A 20,495-nucleotide genomic window follows, 5' to 3' on the forward strand; every position below is an offset into this window, starting at 1 on the left:
CCTGAGCTCTAGACTATCTGGTGAGCACTCGTTTTCCTCCCCCTTGGCCTTAAAATGATTGAGTAAATCTATTCAAGTGTTGAAGTAGATGCTGAGTTGATAAAAGTAATTATTTTACCAAGCACATTCCTCTATGTTTGAAATAGTTATCTGTTAACTCTCTTTAATCTGAAGTTCAGGGCTAACTTCTTAACTGTATTGATAAATCTTTATTATATTTAACTGAGGAAGCCAAGCACATTCTTGTTGTCATCCCAAAAGAATCAGAAATGTGTTTGTCTTTCAGTCCAAGCCTTTCCCTTTTCTTTCATATCTTCAGACATTTATTCATTTCAGACTGAGTCACCTGAATTTTTCCTTTCTTGATCCCAGATCATTCTCATACATCTAAGAGTCTCATTTACCCTATAAATGGAGATATGAAATACTGAGGTTTACACAGTGAATTCCCCCTGATTTTATGCAACTGCCAACTTTTAATGACTTCTCCACAAGTTGATTTTCAATCATTCCATTTTATTCTAATCAATTTAACTCAATCAACATTTATTAGACCATTACTGAACCAGGCAACATTCTGGGTGATGAGGAAACAGAGAATTCAGTGAAATAACAACAACAACAAAAAAACAGTCCCTGCCTTCTGGGAGCTTACATTCTATTGTGCAGAAGTTACATATAATACACATACACATAAAAGATAATTTGAGGAAGGAAAGGACACTGATAACTAGAAGAAAGACCAATATTTTTCCATTGTAGTTGGCCCTTAAGGATTGTCAGAAGGAAAGGAAAGTTGAAGAAACAACCCCAGATCTAGAGGCACAGGCATCTCAGTGGGAGGTTGAGAGATAATTTTGGCCTGAAGAAAGGTGACAAAAGGGGAATCATGAGAACTAAGTTTGTTTGGAACCAATTTGTTGTGGATTTGAAATGCCTGGTGGGTAGAAGAATTTATCTTTGATCCTAGAGAGACAAGAAGACACACTGGAGAGTTTGAAGTAGCTAAGTAGAAAACATCAGAAATCACATTTGAGTCCCCTTTCCAGTGCAAACATCTCGGGAAAGCAAGATTCTGCTCTAGGGCAGGACTACCAAAGGGCTGATATTCAGGCTGCTAACATCTGAACACTCTGAGTAAGGGCAATATCAGGTAAATGGACGCAGGGTGTCTAAGGCTATTTTAAGTGCATTTGCATTTATTGATTTGAGTTTGTGTTGTCTCCCCAGATAGAATGTGAACTCCTGGAGAGCAAAGTTGCCTGGATATGATATTTCTAGATCCTTGCTCAGAATTTTTTCACACAATAATAATCCATCATACTCACATACAGAGGCATGCCTTCAATTACTTACTCTTTGCCAACACAAAAAGAGCTGATATAAATTCTTTTTATACAAGTAGGTATTTTCTCCTTTATTAATAAAAGTCTCTTTGGGATAAAGACTTAGCAGTGGTATTGAATGAAAGAGTATAAACAATTTGATTGGTCTTTAGGTACAGTTCCAAGCTGTTCTCCAGGGTGAATGGATCAGTTCACAACTCCACCAACAAAGCATTATTGTCCCACATTTCCAACAATTATCATTTTTCTTTTCTTTTGCATTAGCTAAATGTTAGTTGTGAAGTAGTACAGTACAGATTAGCAAGTATTTATTTTACATTTGTTAATTGATTTACATTAATGAAAGCTCTTGGAAACCTAGAGTACATGCAGAAGTACTGGTACTCTAAAAATTGTATGCATTGCCTCCCTACCATGAGAAGAGTAAAACCCAGATTAAACTACAGTGATTTTTCTTCTCAGTCATACTCCTGGAACAATTCTAAAACTGACTTATTTTCACTGCGGTGTCACCCTCATCTCTTGGTCGTGTTTCTCCTTTGGAAGATCTTCCCAGGAATTAATGAAAAAAGAAAAAGAAACAAATGTGAAGGTGATTAATGGAGAGGAGGGAAGGAGAAAAAGCAGTAAATACCCACTATGAGCTAAGCACCACCCTAAGGATTTCAAATTTTACCTCATTTGATTGAAAAGAAAGAAACTTGTTTGAGTTGGAGACCCAAGAGGTCCTGGATGGCCATTGATCACTGGCTAGCAATATTGACTTTGCCTGAGCCCTGGTGATCTTCCTTTTTTCCCCAATGGCTTTTATCTCAAAATTCAATCCAATCTAACAAGTATTTACTAAGCATGTGTTATATCTAGGTCACTATGGATACAAATGAATAGTGCATAGTGGAAAGAGTCCTGCTTCTGCCTCTTTTTATTTATGTGATTGTGGCTGCCTAGTTTTTCTTATCTGTAAAATAAAGGAATTAAACACTTTGAGGTCCCCTTGATACAGAAAATTATTAATGTAGCTTTATTGCTGTTAAAATTGTGTTTATTATGGAGGGTCATTTGCTCCTGAGATGTAAATTGACCCCCTGTTGATTGTATAGTGTTTCCCCTTGACCCTGTTATTATGTATCTTGTCCTCAATGTTCCTTCCACTTAACCTTAGGTTAGAAGGACCAGTAGGACATTGGTGTGACCAGAAATGACATGTTGAACTTAGAGTCTCACACCTTGGGACAAGAAGGGACCTGTACATAGTCTGCCATTGGAAGATACCTGGTCCAAGATATAGGGCCATTCCCTAAGCTCCACTCCTTGCCCAACCTACTACAAAAGGGTATTTAACAGAAAGGATGCCCCTTCTTGTCTTTTCTTGATTCTATCCTTCGATCTTGCAGGATGTCTACATCTTTCTTTCCTTCCTAAGCCATATGCTCCCATGCTAGGCCCTAGTGGGTCACCATGGGCCCCCCATGCCACATGGCTGGGACTGCTTCTCTCTTCCCCCCCTCTATCTCTCTCTTCTCTCTCACTCTCACTCAAATTTCACCTATACTATTCTAAAAGTAGTTACTGATTTTTTAAGAGTTTTAACCTCTATATTTGTAATAATTTGCTATAATAAAATCCTGAGTAGTTTTAACATCCCAGGGAGCATGCAGATTCTTTTCTTTTTTAGTGACCCTTAAATTCCTATACTTATCTGATAACCCCAAAAGTCCCAGCAGCCCCACTATGGTGACCCCAGGAAGGGACCACATTGAATCTCTCTGGATCTGCTTGGACATCCAAAAAGTGAGAGAAACTATGAACTAGGTTAACTTCCTGGATCTGGCTAAATTGAACTCTCACTAAAAACCCTCCCCATTTTAGGCCTCTTCTTTGCTCCCAGGAATTTGTGGGGGGAGAATGGCCATACAGTCTAGAAATTTGACCCATCTTTTGTGTTGTTTAGGTTGACCAGCTGGCTTTTTCTTTCAGGGATGCCTGGGTCTAGGTCAGGGAGGGGTCTGCTGTGTACCAGGCACAGACCAGAAAAGGCAATGCTGTAAGGTTTTTGAAGTGGTTTGTGAACCCTTAGGGCAAATTGTCTTTGAGGTAATCCAGGAGTGCCTGGGGGGGGGGGGGTGTTTTTCCCCTGAAAAGTTTAATTGGCCTTTTGAGAAGAGGGTGGGGTAGCCATTTACAGATTCTCTCTGCCTCCCTTCCTGAAGGGCAAACTCTTTAAGGCTCATCCTGTGTTTCTCTTTCTCTATCAAGGTCTCTTTTTCTCTCTCTCCCTTTCTCTCTCTCTCTCTCTCTCTCTCTCTCTCTCTCTCTCTCTCTCAGAAGAGAAATAGTGTAAAACACTCTCTCCCTCCTGGGGAATGGCTGGGGGGAGGGGGGAGAAAGGAGTTCTCATCCTTTTTAGGCTGCAGAAGTTTATCCTATGTCTCAGCTGAATTTCAAATCTACACTACTAATGGATAAGAACTCCCCAAAATCTAGTCTGGCCCCATAGCTTAGAAATAGGAAACCCCCATACATTCTTCCTGGATTGAGGAGAAGGGAGCCAGGTCTTTTCCATAGACTCAGCACCAGATTACTAATTCCCCATTCCCTATAGGCATTAGCTCCCACTGAGGAGGCCCCACCCTAGAGAAAGAAGGAAGGAATAGGAAGCAAAACAAGTCTCAAGGTCAGTTGACTAAAAGAAGGAAAAGGAAGAATGAAATTTGTGCTGGGAATTAATAAGCTAAGATCTTTGTAATAGTGTGACTGGATTTGAACTTTAAGTATGCATTCAACTATAGTAAGGAATTTTAACTATTGGTTGGCTATTTTGAAATCTCAATGTACATATGAGGTTCCTCAAGAAGTTCTAATTGATTCTAAAAATTAGTTTTTCGACTAGTCTTAATTGATACGATTCAAAAATTAATAATATGTATGTGTTTGTATGTGAGTGTATATTTAAAAATATATTTTTTGAAAAAGAGAGATCTCTGTTATTTTTTCAATGAGTTTTTTCACATCCCTCCATTGACCAGGAAGGTTTGATCTCTACATTTGAGATTTAATAAACTGGGCCAGAGTTCCTTAAAGTCCCACTACATAATTTGATCAAAGAGTTGTCTGTGTTTATGTCTGTATCTAAAACCTGTGTGTGTAATTTCAAATCTGAAATAATTCCTGACTGTTAACTAGTTAAAATTTTATTTTTTCACTTTTGAATTTAATTGTTTTTAAAAGCCTAATTGAAAATTAAAGTAATAAGACTGGAGCCAATTTTAATACTATTTGATCTCAATTAGAAATTGCAAAGACTATTTTCCTTTAAATCAGATTTAAATTAGAAAATAAAAATCAGAATTTGTGTTTGCATTTGAAGTGTGTGAATTATAACCTTTGTATTATGCATACCTTTGTATAACACCTGTGAAATAACCATATTCAGTCTATGCTAATTAATTGAGCCTGGTTTACAAAAATGTAGTTATTTATAATTTATTAACTGGACTGGGTGACTTTTTGTTTCATTTCTTTGTGATTGAGTGTCTGATAGAAATCAGTTAGTTAACTATTGTCTAGCTTCAAGTCATGAAAGTAAGTATTGATTTCTTTTGGTATAAGACTTATCTTGCTCTCAAGAGGCTTTGAAAAGGGGACAGGAAGACTTCTGATGGGAAAGGTCCCTCCCCTTGTGATTAAAAAGAAAAATGATAAATTGAAAAGTAATTTAATCTCTTAATTTCAAGCTATTTACAAGTTCTGTAACAAATTTGGGAATATATATGTGTCACTAAGAAGACATATAATTAGGATGAATTATATGTGAAGAAACTTGGGAGTCTATGATACTGAATAATATATAATTATGTTATCAGAGATATTTACTGATTTCTTTTGGGAAAGAAAATATTGTACTAAATTCTGTAATTTGATTTGTTTTGATTTTGAACTAATATTGGTAATACATTGTCAATAATTTTACAAGGCTTTTTGTGGGTAAAAGAAGAAAGTCTAATTATTGTCTCTCACATGTTTATGGAAGGGAATATGTGTGTGTGTATGTGTGTATGTGTATGTGTGAGACTGAAAGCAAAATCTGCTTAACACACCTGTCATTTGAAAATAAGAGAATACATTGTTTAATTTGATATTCTTTAAAATGGAATTAATACTTCTGAACTATACATTTCTGATCAGCAATGAGTCTCTTAATCTTTAACTAATAGTTATAAAATATCACTCTGCTATGTAAGGTCTAGCTCCTACAATGCTGACTAGGGCTGTGTCATTACCACCTGGTCATCTCAGTGGTGGCACCAGCAAATTCCAAAAACTAAAGAGACATTTTGGATGATGAAAGAGAAAATCTTATTGTTATTTGGAAACATTTACTCTTCAGCCTAAGTGAGATTCTTGTCAATAGGAATTTTAAGCAAATATAAGATTTGAGAGAATCATATTGTAAAACCATGCTATCTATATGAAATCTCATTGGCTACCTAATTCAGTTTGTATATTGTACCGAATTCATTTGTATTTTGAATATGGCTGGTAGTTAAATAGGATTAATGTGAAGTTGTCTTTATAAAAGTTTCTAGCAATATGTGTAAATTGGGATTATTGATATACATATATTATATATATATATATATATATATATATACATACATATAATATATATATATCCCCAAACTGTGGTTGTTTGCTTTGAGGAAGATATAATAATAGTGGTAATTTGAGATTTCTCTATGACAATCTCTAGCTAATTGTTATGTGAAAAGTCTGGAGATGATGAGCAATCTCCTAGAGAAAGGAGATGTTTAGTTATTTTAAACACAGTTAATAACTAAATGGGTTCATTGCAAAAAGTTGCTTATATATTAAAAAATTCAGTTCTAAATATAAATTAGGATTATTATATTTTTAGCTCTCAAATTCTGCTTATTGTATTTCATCTACACGACTGTCCTTAGGTACATGAGTAACGATTGAATTAAGATTATTTTCTCTAGATCTCTTATACTAAATTACAGCCTAGCACACTCTTGATTCTTCTTAGTGCTGGTTATAGGTAATTTCTATATTACAATATATTGATAATTGATCTGTGAAGACATCAGGTATGTTAAAACAGGAAGACAATAAACCTATGAGGTTTGATTTTAATGCTGCAGATGGAGTGAGTGGCCTTTGAGAGAATGATCTCAACCTCAATTGCTGTAGGATTCTCTTAAGAGAAACACTAAAGTAGCAGACCTGGAACCTGGCTCATTGAAAAGGATTATCTGGAACCTCTGCCTGTAAAGGACAGCTAATACATCAGGGAACAAAGCTTCATGTCCTTCTCTGTTCTTTAAGAGCAAGTTGCCATAATCATGCCAGATAGACCATAATTAGGTATGAAAGTGAGCCATTGGAACTCTATCTTCTAAATCTTAAATAACTGGCAACTTATTTTGTCTTGGCTTTTTTAACATAGGATGTGATTTTTTTTTAATCACAAGTTTCCTTAGGGAAAAGGAAATATCAGTATTGCTGCTTGTTTAAGGATAATGCTTATTGGTCTACTTTTTTAACTGCTTTAAAGGAGAGGTCCATGCTTCAACTAGAATTTTGCTCGTTCTAAACCTGGCTAAAGTCAAGATAGAAAATTTTGTTGCAAATTACTTAATGGGCATGTGCATCAAACTGTTTATTCACTACATTTGTTTATACTATTCTTGAGCTTTTACAACTTAATGTAGCCTCCATTAATGAATCTGTGTTATATTAGAACCCATGTTCTTATAAAAAGTATTCTGACACTGGCTTAGGCTCATAAAGTATAATTCTTGTTCTTTATAGACCTAGCTTTTTTCTAATTATCGGGTTTCTGTTAAATAGCTTTCTCTATTAAATAGCACTCTCTATTAAAATATATCTCTCTTGTTTTTGCTTGCTCAATCTTTTTTTCCCTTGAGTTTCGTTTCTCCAGTTTGCCAGCTGTACATCTCCAGATCAGCTTCTGCAAGATGTCAATCAGCTGTGCCAGTCCTGAAGGCAATCATTCACTGAACCCTGCCTCAACAGAGTTCTTCCTGCAATGCATTCATTTCCAAATGGACTCTGAAAGGCCCAGAAGAATCTAGGTCCCAAATAATATTGAGGGGGGAAATGATGCAGAGAATTATGAATGTAACTTTATTGCTGTTAAAATCTTGTTAATTGTGGAGGGCTGTTTACTCCTGAGATGTAAACTGACCTCCTGTTCATTTCATACTGTCTCACCTTGACCCTGTTTTCATATCTTGTCCCCCATTTTCCCCTCCACTTAACCTTAGGATAGGAAGGACCAGTAGGACACTGGTGTGATTGGAAATGGCCTGTTGAACTTAGAGGTCTCACACCTTGGGACTGGAAAGAATGTTGGATATTTTTGGTTCTATTGTATGAAGGCATTACAATAGTATTATTGGCTAGTGTGAATGCAAAGTTACAGTCAGGGACAGTCCCAGATTTCAAGGAACTTACTATCTATACAAATCATACACACCCCTTTCTTCCCCTTCTCTTAGAAGAATAAAGAAACTCTTTGGGCCCAGTTGGACTGATCTAAAAGAAAACTCTTGAGACTGATGCCTTTCTTTCTCTCCTAACCTGTCAATATCATGGGATACTTCCTTCTCTCCACCCAATCATACCCCACTATCCGTTTCTAGCTCTCGGAAGGTCCTAAAAAAATTACTTGTGGAATGACCTTGTCAGTCAATTCCCCTGTGACTCCACTCTCCCTTCCTGTGACTCTCCAGACCTAAACATCCTATCATGCCTATAATTCTCTCATAGAGGTTTTCTTTCCCTAGTAGATTATAAGCACCATTCTCTGCCACTTACTAGCTGTGTGACCTTGGGCAAGTTACTTAACCTGATTGTCCCCTATCTAGGGCTCTCTCCTGTTGACCTTATCCATATCTGGCCACTGGACCCAGATGGCTCTGGAAGAGAAAGTGAGGTTGGTGACTTAGCACATCACCTCTTCACTCAGATCTAATTCATGTGTTTGTTGACCCTGACATAGTGTTCTTCCTGGAGAATGAAGGACAATCATTATTATTATAAGTTCCATTAGGGGAGATGCTGTTCACTTGCATATTTGTCTCTCAAGTGCTTAGCACAAAGCTTTATTAAGCATACAATCATTTTAAATGTATGCATGCCTTCATTCCTCTGGTCCAATTTTCTCTATTTACAGATGGGGCAAATGAAGCACAGAAAAGTTAAGTGACCTTCCCAAGATTTCACAGGCAATACTCACCCATGTTGTATATCTTGGATAGTGTCAGGCATTGGTTGGTTCTGTGTTTCAGGAAGGAAGAAAAAGATTACAAGGCTGGCAATGATGGTTATGGTGCCAAAAATGATCTGTGGCAGAACTGGAATGTAGTACTTGAGTATATTCAGCAATGGGGCTAGAACCGCCCCAATCCGATCTATTATGAGAGTGAATCCAATGCTCATGTTCCTGTGAGGACAAAGAAGATCTGATTATCTTAGATATGCCTGGTTAATTTTCCCTTTCCCCTTCTTCCTAGTTAATAGAGTCCTTAGAGCATATCCATGGAATGCTGAAATTCTTTTTTTTTTTTAGGTTTTTGCAAGGCAATGGGGTTAAGTGGTTTGCCCAAGGCCACACAGCTAGGTAATGATTATGTGTCTGAGGCCCCATTTGAACTCAGGTCCTCCTGACTCTGGGGCCAATGCTCTAGCCACTGTGCCACCTAACCACCCCTGAATGCTGAAATTCTTAAAAACTACAGAAAGCTCAGGGTCTCCTGGAATTTTTACATTTGAAAGGAACAAAACTTTTTAAACTCCAAATGATCATCTCAACAAGTAAGCAGATATTTTAGTTTGATCTTACCTCAATAGCTCTATTTACTATTTTTCCCCTTTACTTCTGATAGCTACGGCTGATTTTCTTATATCTATCTTCCTAGTATATTGTAAGCTTCTGCGGAATAGGGACTGTTGAGGTATGTACTGACTCAAAAACCTAGGAATGCTACAAGTAATAAAAGCAAAATATGTGGGAAAATAACACAAAGAAGAATTATGAAAAGACTCACCTTCCCCCTCAATCAAGTTTTTTCTTCTTTCTTTCCTTTTCTCTTTACTCTTATCATCCTAACTCTAATGTTTTCTTACCCTTCCATCCCTTCCTTCCTTCCTTCCTTCCTCCCTACCTTCCTTCCTTCCTCTTCTTCATACAGCCTAACACAAAGCACAAAACTGAAATCAGAAAGACTTGGGTTCAAATCCATGAACCTTGGCATGGACTTGTATAGAATCACAGAGTCTGAGAGTTGGGAAGGACCTCAGTGGTTACCTAATTCAACTCATGCATGAAGTAATTCCCCTTATAATTCAGTCAACAAGTGGTTGTCCAGCATCTGTATGAAAAAGGACTCACCAACTTTTAAGGTAGTTCATCATGAGCTCATTTGTAAATAATAGATAACTTTCCTGACATCAAAGCTAAATGTGCCTTTGACCATTCACTATTATGCCTGGTTCTGATCATGCTTAGAGCCAAACAGAACAAGGCTATCCCCTCCTCCACAAGACAACCCAAAAATTAAAATTCCAGACCTCTGAATCAGCTTTTCTTAAGATTAAACATGCCAAAGTCTTTCAATTGCTCCTCTTAGATCATAAAGTCAAGAATTCTCTGACAGGTTGGGCTCTAAAAATCCATATTTCTCTAAACTTGCACATCTTGTCTTCCTTTTGAGAATCAATGTTATGTCCCTGTGAGCACTTTCCATGTGAGTTACCCATGAAATAATCTTTTGGGATGAGCCTATGATTGGCATTTAAACAAAATGGCCAGGCTATTGGAGTTGCACTCAAAGTAGTAACATTTGAATGCTTGGAAGTTTAGCTTATGAAAGGACCTCAGTGTCTGGTACCTTCTCCCACCAGAAGATGTTCAGGATTTTCCTAAGGCAATTCAAATGCCAACAATTCAGTTTCTTGGCGTGAGACTGGCAAACCGTCCAGATTTCATAGGCATACAACAATGAGGTCAGCACAATGGCTCTGCAGAACTTCAGTTTGGTAGTCAATCAATACTTCTCTCCCACACTTCCTTTTAGAGACGCCGAAATACTGCACTTGTTCTGGTAAAGTATGTGTCAACAGAAATATTCATTTGTTCCTCCCTAAAAAGTATACCGCCAAGGTAAGTGAACTTATCCACAGTATTCAAAATCTCTTCATTTACATTAATCAATGTTCCACATATGACTGGCGTGGTGTTGGCTGATAGAGCACCAAAGTTTTCTTGGTGCTAATTGTTAGGCCAAAATTAACATGAGGAGAGAATCATTCCATCCTTTGTTGCATCTCAGCTTCAGAGGCTGCATTGAGGGCACAATCATCAGCAAATAGAAGATCAGGCACCAATTCTCCCTCCACTTTGATCTTGGCTTGTAGCCTTTCAAGTTGAGGAAGTTGCTATCAGTGATGTAGCTGACCTTGATGCATGAAGGCATTTGATAACATGGTTGAAAACATCATGCTAAAAACCTTGGGAGCAAGGACACATCCTTGTTTACTCCATTGGTGACTGGGAAATCATGAGAATCCACTAACCAGAACTGAAACAAGCATGCCGTCATGAAAATGATGCTCAATACTGATGAACTTCTTCAGACAACTATATTCTGACATAAATTTTCCACTGGTTCTGGCAACAGACAGTGTCAAATGCCTTGACAATTCTACAAACATTGCATAAACCTCTGTTCTGCTCCTGGCCTTTCTCCTGGAATTGTCGGTCAGCAAACACTAACAACCATTTCTTGGCCCTTTCTGAAGCTACACTAGCTAGGAGGTAGATGACCATGTACCAGACAATGGATCAGCCTATCAAGCTAATTTACATCTTACTGAGAACAAGAAAAATCTCTCTCTATAAAGACGAAAGGAGATGGATGGGCACCAGAAAAACAAGAATCTTGCCAGCAATGACTAAGAGAACTACAAGTCTGTGATTGTCACAGGGCAATTTATTCCCTTTGCCTTTATAGAAATGAACAATGGAGGTATCCTTGAACTCCTAGGGAGAAACTCCTCTTGCCATATAACCAGAAAATTTCGATCAACTTTTGTATAAGCAATGAATCTCCCATCTTATAAATCTTACTGGACTAGAATCAGTATCAGGTTCTTTGCCACTTGAAAGGAGCCTAATGACATTCAAAACTTCTTCTTCTTTTGAAGCTTCATCAAGGGAAGGATTGGCTTCAACCTGAGATAAAACTTCTATGACTTCAGCAATGACTGATTGTAAGAAACATGTATATTACCAAAACTCAGAATCATCATAAGTGGACTAAAATGGATCCTTTTAATTAAGACATCCTTAAGGGTGGGTGTCCATAATAGAAATGGGTGCACGTGATACATGAAATCAGGGCCTTTTATCTCCTGTTTAGAAACACAAGTCCCTCCTTTGTCCTCAAGTGACTAGATATTGCCAAGATTAAAGGCCTATCCAAAGTATCCAATTCTCTCTCCTTGTGAGTTTAAATTCCTTTTCACACTTCCCCTTCCCCACTATCTGGCAGTCAGGTTTTGAAATGAATAATACAGATTTGTGAATCTGACTCCTGGTGCCACTTCCTTCACTAATCCACCTAACCTGCTAATTCTATAGCTCTTGTTTTCTTATGCCCATCCATCCCCTTTCCTCTCTATAGAGATTCACCTCATTCTCAGCAGTATGTAAATTAGTTTGACTTACATCTGTAAAGCAGCATTCCAAAGAATCTATTACTATAGCTTCTTCATCTTCCCTAGCAGTTTTTCTGTAATATATACTTTCCTCAGTTTCCCAAAACTAATGTAGAAATGAAACCTAATTACTTATCACATTGATGATAGCCTGTTGAGAGTACCATGAAAGAGCCAAACCCATCTTTCTAGGATGATTTTCTTATTACTAATCAATATGACACCATCAACCCTGAGTAGCAGAGATGCACCTTATGTTCCTGACCAAAAAATAATATTCAGGGCATCATAAAAATCTTTTAAAATGTCACTTTACACATAAAACTGAATTCCACCTGCCTTCTTGCACAGGCAAGAATCCTACATCTCTCTAAGCTTAACTTTCACTTTACTTTTGATTCTTCCTTCTTGTTCTGGATAAGCAATCCTATTGGAATATTTAATGGCTTCTGAATTTCACCATCATCTTGATGTTTGCAAGTGTTCTGTCCTGATTGAGCAAATGCAATACTATCCACCAATCTCTGAAACCTGGCCACTCTTTCTCTGCTTCACTGTTGCTTACTGTATTGGTCCAACAAGTTAGCAAGAAATCTCAGAGAAGTGCTCCAATCTGCTGAATTAATTCTTCTAGTAGTCATTTTACCTTGGGGCTGCTCCTTCCATTGAAGGGAAACATTTAGCTTGGAGAGTGTAAGTCAATAGTCATTCCAGCCATACTGGCTTAGTCACTCTCATACCCAGTTTCTCTCCTCACAATCTCAGTCTACTAGATGTCAATGTTCCTTGAAGTGATGCATCCAGGAACTTTTATTGTATTTAGATAAATGAAAGACAGTGTTGGGGATGAGAGGATCATGAGATGCACAAATCTTCAGTAGTGGGTGACCTTTGCTCTTACTGCTTCTGATTCCATTCCTCTCAAGGACTCCCTACATTGTCTTGTAGTCTGCTCTTTTTTCTAGCACTAAAGTCAGTCAGAATTGGAACAGCTAGGTGGTGCAGTGGATAGAGCACTAGCCCTAGAGTACAAATTTGGCCTCAGACACATATTACTTACTTAGCTGTGATACCTTGGGCAAATTACTGAACCCCAAAATCTTGCAAAAAAAGTCCCCCAGAATTATAAGCTTGCCCCATTTGGGCACATTGAAGATAAAGGTCTACAGGTCTTCATAATTTTTTCTCTGACCTACTCAGAGTTCATCATGGTGGAAATATAGGCACTGATGATGTTGATGTGGCATTTTCCTGCAAGTGACATTCACATTGTCATGAGTCAGTCATGCCCTTCTTTTGGTAGTCATACAAGCTTATGATTAGATAAGTTTGTATTGCAAAACCTACTTGAACTTCCCAGCCTTCATTTATCAGTCTTATTTCACTCAGGGCTGCCATTTTGATGTGATCTTGCAACAAGAACTGCTTGTCATTCAGATCGACTGGATCTCATGTTTTTATAAGTATGTGGGCATTCACTGAATCAATGGGGAGTAGAATCATCTTTACAGTAGTTTTCTTATATATGGGTGAGTATGTATGTTTCCATATGTTATTGTGTGTGTGTGTGTGTGTGTGTGTGTGTGTGTGAAACACAGGGTTGGAGTCCTGTCTGTCGAAATAATCAGACCATGGGTGGATAAACAGATAATTTTATGCCACCTTTTCTAGCCCCTTCGGGGGGCTCCCGAAGCTCACTCCTGCATCCAGTGAGATGACTCTGGACTGCTTGTGTGAAGGGTTGTGACTACAGCTCCCACTGTATCTACACCTGTTGCTTCATCACTTGCCTGTCAGCTCAGGACTTTGAAATGGGTAAAAATGGGAGAATAGTATGGAAGATGCCTTTTGAGTCTTGCACTAAGACATTGACTCATTCCTTCTTCCAGAGTTATCACTGTGGCAGGACGGAGTTAAGGCAACTGTTTATGGTTTGAGATGCAGTGAATGACCTCACATCTTTGATGTCTAACCAAGTGTTAAGCATTCCATAGCACTTCAATTGCCTTCATGGCCAATGGAAAAAATTGTTTTCATTTGCCCATTCCACCAGGGATTCTTCCCATGCTTGAGGAAGGATAGTTTGTTAGTTGTTTTACTTTGAAATTGAAAAGGCCCATGATATCATATAAATAGGGAGAGGACATCCTTCTCACTGCCTTTAGCAGAACTTTCTCAATACATGGTCTGATTTCAGGGAAAATAAAACTTCTGGTGATGGTCTGAATGCTGGAGGAGTCATTGGTCTTGTGAATGTGGCTTCTCTCCCATATCAATGAGGCCCCATCACTGGCCTGGAACAATGTGTACTATCCAAGCCTGACTCTCAATGATCTAATCAACAGCATGAACTTTTCCTCCCAGGACTGCAACCATAGCTTTCCCCAGAGCCAAAATATTTTGGTTTCCTAAAAGTTTCCTGGGGGGGTTGGCAAGTGAATAAGCCACTGTAATACTAGTTGGCATCATTTATTGCCAGAACTACAGCTTTTGTTCCCAATTAATTAAAACAGTCTTGGCAAATACTTTCACTCTGGTCCATCTTGATAATTCACCAATGTGTGTGAGATCCCTTAGTTACCCTCAGACTAATTTAGCCCATCTGCTGAAACTGTTTATCGGCTGATGTGCATGCTACAAATTTTTAAAACCCCATATTAGAGTTAAGGAGACACAAGAGAGTGAGGAGCCCTCACACCAGAGATGATGCTGTTCCCTGAACACAGTCTACACCCCACTCTGGCCATGAAAGCAGTTCTGAATAACTGATGCATCTTTATATAATCCTTGCCTCTCCATTTCCCCCCCAAGACATCATTATCTAGATCAATAAAAATACTTTACCAACAGCTTTGTTAAAGCAGAAGTGATTCTAAAGAATTTGTGATGGAAAATATTAATCAAAGCATCAATCAATATGGAGTCTGAATGCAGAACAAAACATATTTTCAATTTTTAAAATTTATTTTAATTTTTATGGTTTTTCCTCTCATGGTTTTTCCACTTTTTGTTCTGATTCTTCTTTCACAAAATGATTAATATGGAAACATGTTTAACACAGTTATACATGTCTAGGGGAGTGAGGAGAGGAGGGAGGGAGGAAAATGTGGAACCGAAAACTTTGCCAAAAATATGATTGTTGAACTCTATCTTTACATGTAACTGGAAAAAATGAATAAATAAATCTATTTTTAAAATGAAAGTGAACTAATTGTAAAATGGAAGTCATCCACAATATTCCCTTTATCTATTATTTCGATAATCCTACGCAAAAAGGAAAGCCGATGAGGTTAGTCTGGCATGCTTTGTTCTTGATGACACCACCATGCTGGCTTTTCAGAAACAATGTTTCCTTTTCTAGAGATCCACAAACCATATTTTTAATGTTTACTTTAGAATTTTCTAGGAATTCAGGTAAAACTCCATGATCTAGAATTTGCAGACTGAATTCCCACCCTCCTTTTTAGAAATTCAAGTATTTGTCCTTCTCTAATCTAGTGGCTCCTTTCCCATTCTCTGTGAGCATCAATTATCACTGACTAAGCTTGACCATCACTGTATCACTCCATCATCACTTTCTCTTTAAGACCTCAGAATGTAGTTCATCTGGGTCATCCAAGTTGCTAACTTGTTTTCCCTAACATCTCTTGGATACAAACAGTGGCATGCTAGCAACTATTCATTAAAAAGAAGCTCTCCAGAAAGGAAATCAGTCCCTTTGGGGAGTCTGTTGCCTACATACTGACTACTGATCAATAGCTATTCTAAGAGAACCACAGAGAATCACCTGGAAACAGTCACAGAACACCTGCCCATGCTTCAGCATTCACATCAGACTGAAGGCAGGGTGGATGCTTGTGAGGGAAGAATTCTGATTGTCAGTCCCTGTTTATTTCTTCTTTCCATGATAATGATAATACTACCTAGGATATAACATTCACATAATGCTTAACATATGTTCTCTCATTTGTTGTTCCTAACATCTCTGGGTGGAAAGTGATGCTATTACACACATTTTACAGATGAAGATCTAAGGGAAAGACAGGTTAAGTGATTTACCCAAGGTCACACCACTAGTCTTTTTCTGAGATTAGATTTGCACTCAGATTTTTCAGATTCTGTATATCTATTATAATATCAAGGAAATCCTAATGACATATCTAAACCTGTGTGAAACTTTAAAAATGCTAAATGAATGCTAACTATTATGACCATAGGGCAATGATGTGTCTTCACACATATATTTCAAGTCCATGTTCAGACCAGGATCAAGGTAAGGGAGAGATCAAATTTCCTGGTGCCCACAGACTTGGTATCATCCATCTATCCTGCTAGTTCATGATGTATAGCTGAACTTGCTACTGTTTCAACTTGGCTAATTCTTCATATTGACTCTGGTTCTACTTCTAAAGAAATAGCTCCATGACTTCATTTCAAGACCTCTTCAGAGACCTCACTGTGACATGGAGGGCACTTCAATTGTCTTCAACTGGGTCTTCAATGAGACAGAAGAGTACCAAGCTGGAAAGATTTCCTGTGTGATCTCTACAATTTTTGTGTGAGAACCAGTTTAGATGTCACATCTAACTAGATCTGAATAACCAGATTAGTTTCATAGAAGATGGAAGTTTTTTATCCAAGCAAAGAAAAGTCTTTTCAGTTTGAAAGGAGCTAATAATGGTTTGTGTGTTTGTGGAAGATGGAGAGAGTTAGGATCTGTGGATCTGGATGGTGAAAGCCTGGTTTTCTCAGAGAGAAAATTCTCAGGTAGAATCTCTCTGGCATGCATTTGGGGGATTTAATCTGTTGAGTCTTTCTACATCCTCCCTTTCCACAGATATGGCAATGGCTGCTTCTTCTTTTTTTTTTTTTTGTTTCTTTGTTTTGTTTGTTTTTGTTTTTTGAAGGCAATGGAGTTAAGTGACTTGCCCTAGATCACACAGCTAGGTAATTATTAAGTGTCTGAGGCCTGATTTGAACTCAGGTTGTCCTGACTTCAGGGCCGGTGCTTTATCCACACCATCACCTAGCTGCCCCAAAGTTAGTGGTTTAATGGCTACTTTTTTATCCCCAAAAGCTCTGACCTACCTGACTACTGTGGGTAGGAGCTCAACAGCATAGACAGTTCTACAGGAATTACAGACCATGCAACAGCTAATTCCTAGTATTGTCAAAACAACTCGCAAAATTCCTGTAAAGCAGAAGAACAAAAAATGTCAATTAATCAGAGTTCAACATATCTTGGAACCAACCATTTGTTTGCTCATTTTTTCACCCTGTAAATTCATATATTCACCCATATAATCATCCCTCAGTTTATCCCTCTAGTCATACATCTGCTTCATCAATCTATCAATTTTATTAGAGTTAGCTAAGTGGTACAGTGACAGAATTTCTAGACAGAGTCAGGAAGTTCATCCTGCCTTAAAACTTTCTAAGTTGAGGAACTAAGTCATTTAACCTCTCTCAGTCCATTTTCCTCATCTATTATATGAGGATATTGGGTTGTTCTAAAGGGGAAAAAAATGACATAGTGTATGCAATTTTCAAGTCTTAAAGAGCTCTGTAAAGGGTAACTATAATGTATTTGTTTCATATGACAAACACTAAAAACATATTGCATTTTATTGTGTATAAGGCTCTGTGCTGAAGAGGTAATGTGAATATAAATTCAACAATCCTATCTTTAAGGAGCTCCAAAAAGCTAAATTCAAACTATATGGCATTCATTCACTATCTATTCTATTCACTTGTTTATCCTATCAATTCATTTCTTTGATTTTCTGCCTCTCTACCAGTCCAAATTCTATGCTTCTAACCATCTGTCCAACTGTCTATTTATCTATCTACCCAACCATCTATTCACTGACCTATGTATCCACTCATCCACCTATTAATATATCCATTTATATTTATCTATATAATCTGTCAATCTGTCTGGCTATCCATCCATTCATTCATCCATCTGACTGCCCATCCATCCATCCATCCAACCATCTGTTCATTGATCTAATTATCCACCTCTTGATTTATGTACCTATATCTCTATCTATCTATCTATCTATCTATCTATCTATCTATCTATCTATCTACCATCTATCTATCATCAATCCATCTATCCATTTTTCTATCTTTTAATCCTCTCTACCTAGTCATCTCTCCTGACAAGGGTTTGAATACTAGTTCTGTCATTTATTAGCTCTCCAGTTCTGACCAAGTTGGTTCTCCTATCTGAGCTTATTTCCTTTTTTTTTAAATGAGAAATTTGAGGAAGTGCCATGGCCCAGTGAGTGAAAAGAGTGATGCCTTTGGAACCAGTGGAGCTGAGTTCAAATTCTGCTTCTGAGGCTCACTGAGGCTACACATAGATATATATATATATATATATATAGACATAGCTGTCTAGTACACTAAGGTTTAAAGTAACTTGCTCAGGATCATTCAGCTGGGAACTATTTGAAGTTCAAATTAACCTCACTCCTTTCTGACTCCAGACCCAGGACTCTATCCTCTAGGTCACCTGGCTACCCCTCATCCTCTGCTACTCTTCCCTCCTCTTTACCTGTTTCCCCAAACTGTCTTACCTTGAGGCAGAAAAGCACTGGCCAGTATTGACAGTCCAGCAAGGAGGAGACAAGCCACCATGATTGTTCGACGGCCAAGGCAGTTCATGATGAATATGGAAACAAATCTGCTTACCAAGACAGAAGCCCCCATCAGAATCTGGAGCATTTGAATATTGCTTCCCAAGTTCTGAAGATCCAGAGAGAGCCCATAAAAAAGCATAGATGTTGTGAAGCTACAGCAGACAGTGGGGAAGAAGAGAGAATCCATCACACTTGGAGCCCAGAATTCACCATTAAATGCAGTTCCATTCAACAAGCCTTTTATAAATGCCTGTTGGGTACCAGGGTCTACACAAGTGCTAGGAGTTCATGTTCTGCTGGAGTTGGCTCTGCTCCATGAACACAGTTAAATGAATAGCAGAAACATTTGGGAGGGCAAGGGGATCATTAAGGAATGATCAGAAAAGGCCTCTGTGGGAGCTGGTGTCTGGGGTTGAGCCTGGAAGGCAGCCAGGGATTCCAGGAGGCAAAGGGGAGGAGGGTACAGGTACTAGGCTTGAGGAACTATGATGCAAAGACAGAGTGGAAGGTGGACTACCTAGTTCAGGAAACAGAAAGAAAGTCATTTGGGTTGTAATGTAGAAACTGTGAAGGGTTGTAATTTTTTTTCTTTAAAAATATTCAACTTTTTCTCAATTATATTTAAAACCATTCAATAATTTATTGTTTTTTCTTTAAGTTTTGAGTTCCAAAGAAGAACTGTGAATGACTTATATATTCTCAGTAATTCTAGGATCCAAAGTAATCCCAAAAGATCTCATAATGAAAAACACTGTCTCTCTCTCTCTCTCTCTCTCTCTCTCTCTCTCTCTCTCTCTCTCTCTTCTTTCCCCTAATGTTCTTCCACATAATGGTTATGAAAATATTTTCTGAGGTTGCATATATATATATATATATATATATATATATATATATATATATAATATACTATATCATGTATAGCCTCTCAGGGAGAGGAAAAGGCAATATTTCTCAGTTGGTTAGATCTGGCTTTATTTGTGTAAGAAATATTCTGTAATTCTGTCCATACAGTGTCTGAGTTTGTCTTGGCAGGTAGTGTCAAAAGTATTTTATATTATCTACAGTTATTTGAAATGGAAGATGGGGGGGGGCATGAGCCCTGACTTCAAGGACCTGAAGGGTTGACATATGCAAGAATGTAAATATTTCCTCTTCATGGTACCCAAGAGAGAATGATGAAGAGCCAGGTTGTGAGTAACAAAGAGACAAATTTAGGCTCCAAGTAAAGAACAATCTTATCATTCAAGTTGTCTGAAAGCAGAATGAATTGTGTCAATAGTCTGTGGATTCCCTCTCATTAGAAGGTTTTAGGCAGAAGCTGAATAATTGTTAGTGAGGCTGAAGTCCTTAATACTGGTGAGAGAATTTCTTAATTTCAGGCTAAATTGAATGACCTCAAAGGCTTCTTGTTGAGTTTCTTAGTTGTGTCTGACTCTTCATGACCCCATGGGGGCTTTTCTTGGCAAAGATACTGGAGTGCTTTACGATTTCCTTCTCTGGAACATTTTGCAGGTGAGGAACCTGAAGTAAACAGGTTCGAACAACTTTCCCAGGGTCACACAGTTAGTAAGTGTCTGAGACCAAATTTGAACTCAGGAAGGGGAGTCTTTCTGACTTCAGGTATAAAAGGTTGTCCTCTGTGCTAACTAACTCTAAGATTCCACAATACTGTGACTCACTGATACAATGATTGAAGCTCAACCTAGCTTTTTCAACCACCTATTTATGTGTCTCCCTG

The 20,495-nt window shown here is 37.9% G+C and overlaps 1 protein-coding gene across 2 annotated transcripts in view; it reads right to left on the minus strand.

The window, feature by feature from the left end:
* Window positions 1-487: 487 nt before the first annotated feature.
* Window positions 488-20,495, minus strand: part of LOC141518867 (solute carrier family 22 member 11-like) — a 33,388-nt gene continuing 13,380 nt past the window's right edge. For both annotated transcript variants that reach the window (XM_074231239.1, XM_074231238.1), the window contains exons 8-11: window positions 18,695-18,909; window positions 17,199-17,301; window positions 8,629-8,835; window positions 488-1,894 (exon numbers count right to left, since the gene is read on the minus strand). In XM_074231239.1, coding sequence (XP_074087340.1) covers window positions 1,828-1,894; window positions 8,629-8,835; window positions 17,199-17,301; window positions 18,695-18,909 — 592 coding nt within the window. In that variant the 3' untranslated portion in view covers window positions 488-1,827. The remainder of the gene's footprint in view (window positions 1,895-8,628; window positions 8,836-17,198; window positions 17,302-18,694; window positions 18,910-20,495) is intronic.

Source organism: Macrotis lagotis, chromosome 3 (assembly GCF_037893015.1).
Source record: "Macrotis lagotis isolate mMagLag1 chromosome 3, bilby.v1.9.chrom.fasta, whole genome shotgun sequence".
In the NCBI taxonomy this organism is placed as follows: Eukaryota; Metazoa; Chordata; class Mammalia; order Peramelemorphia; family Peramelidae; genus Macrotis; species Macrotis lagotis.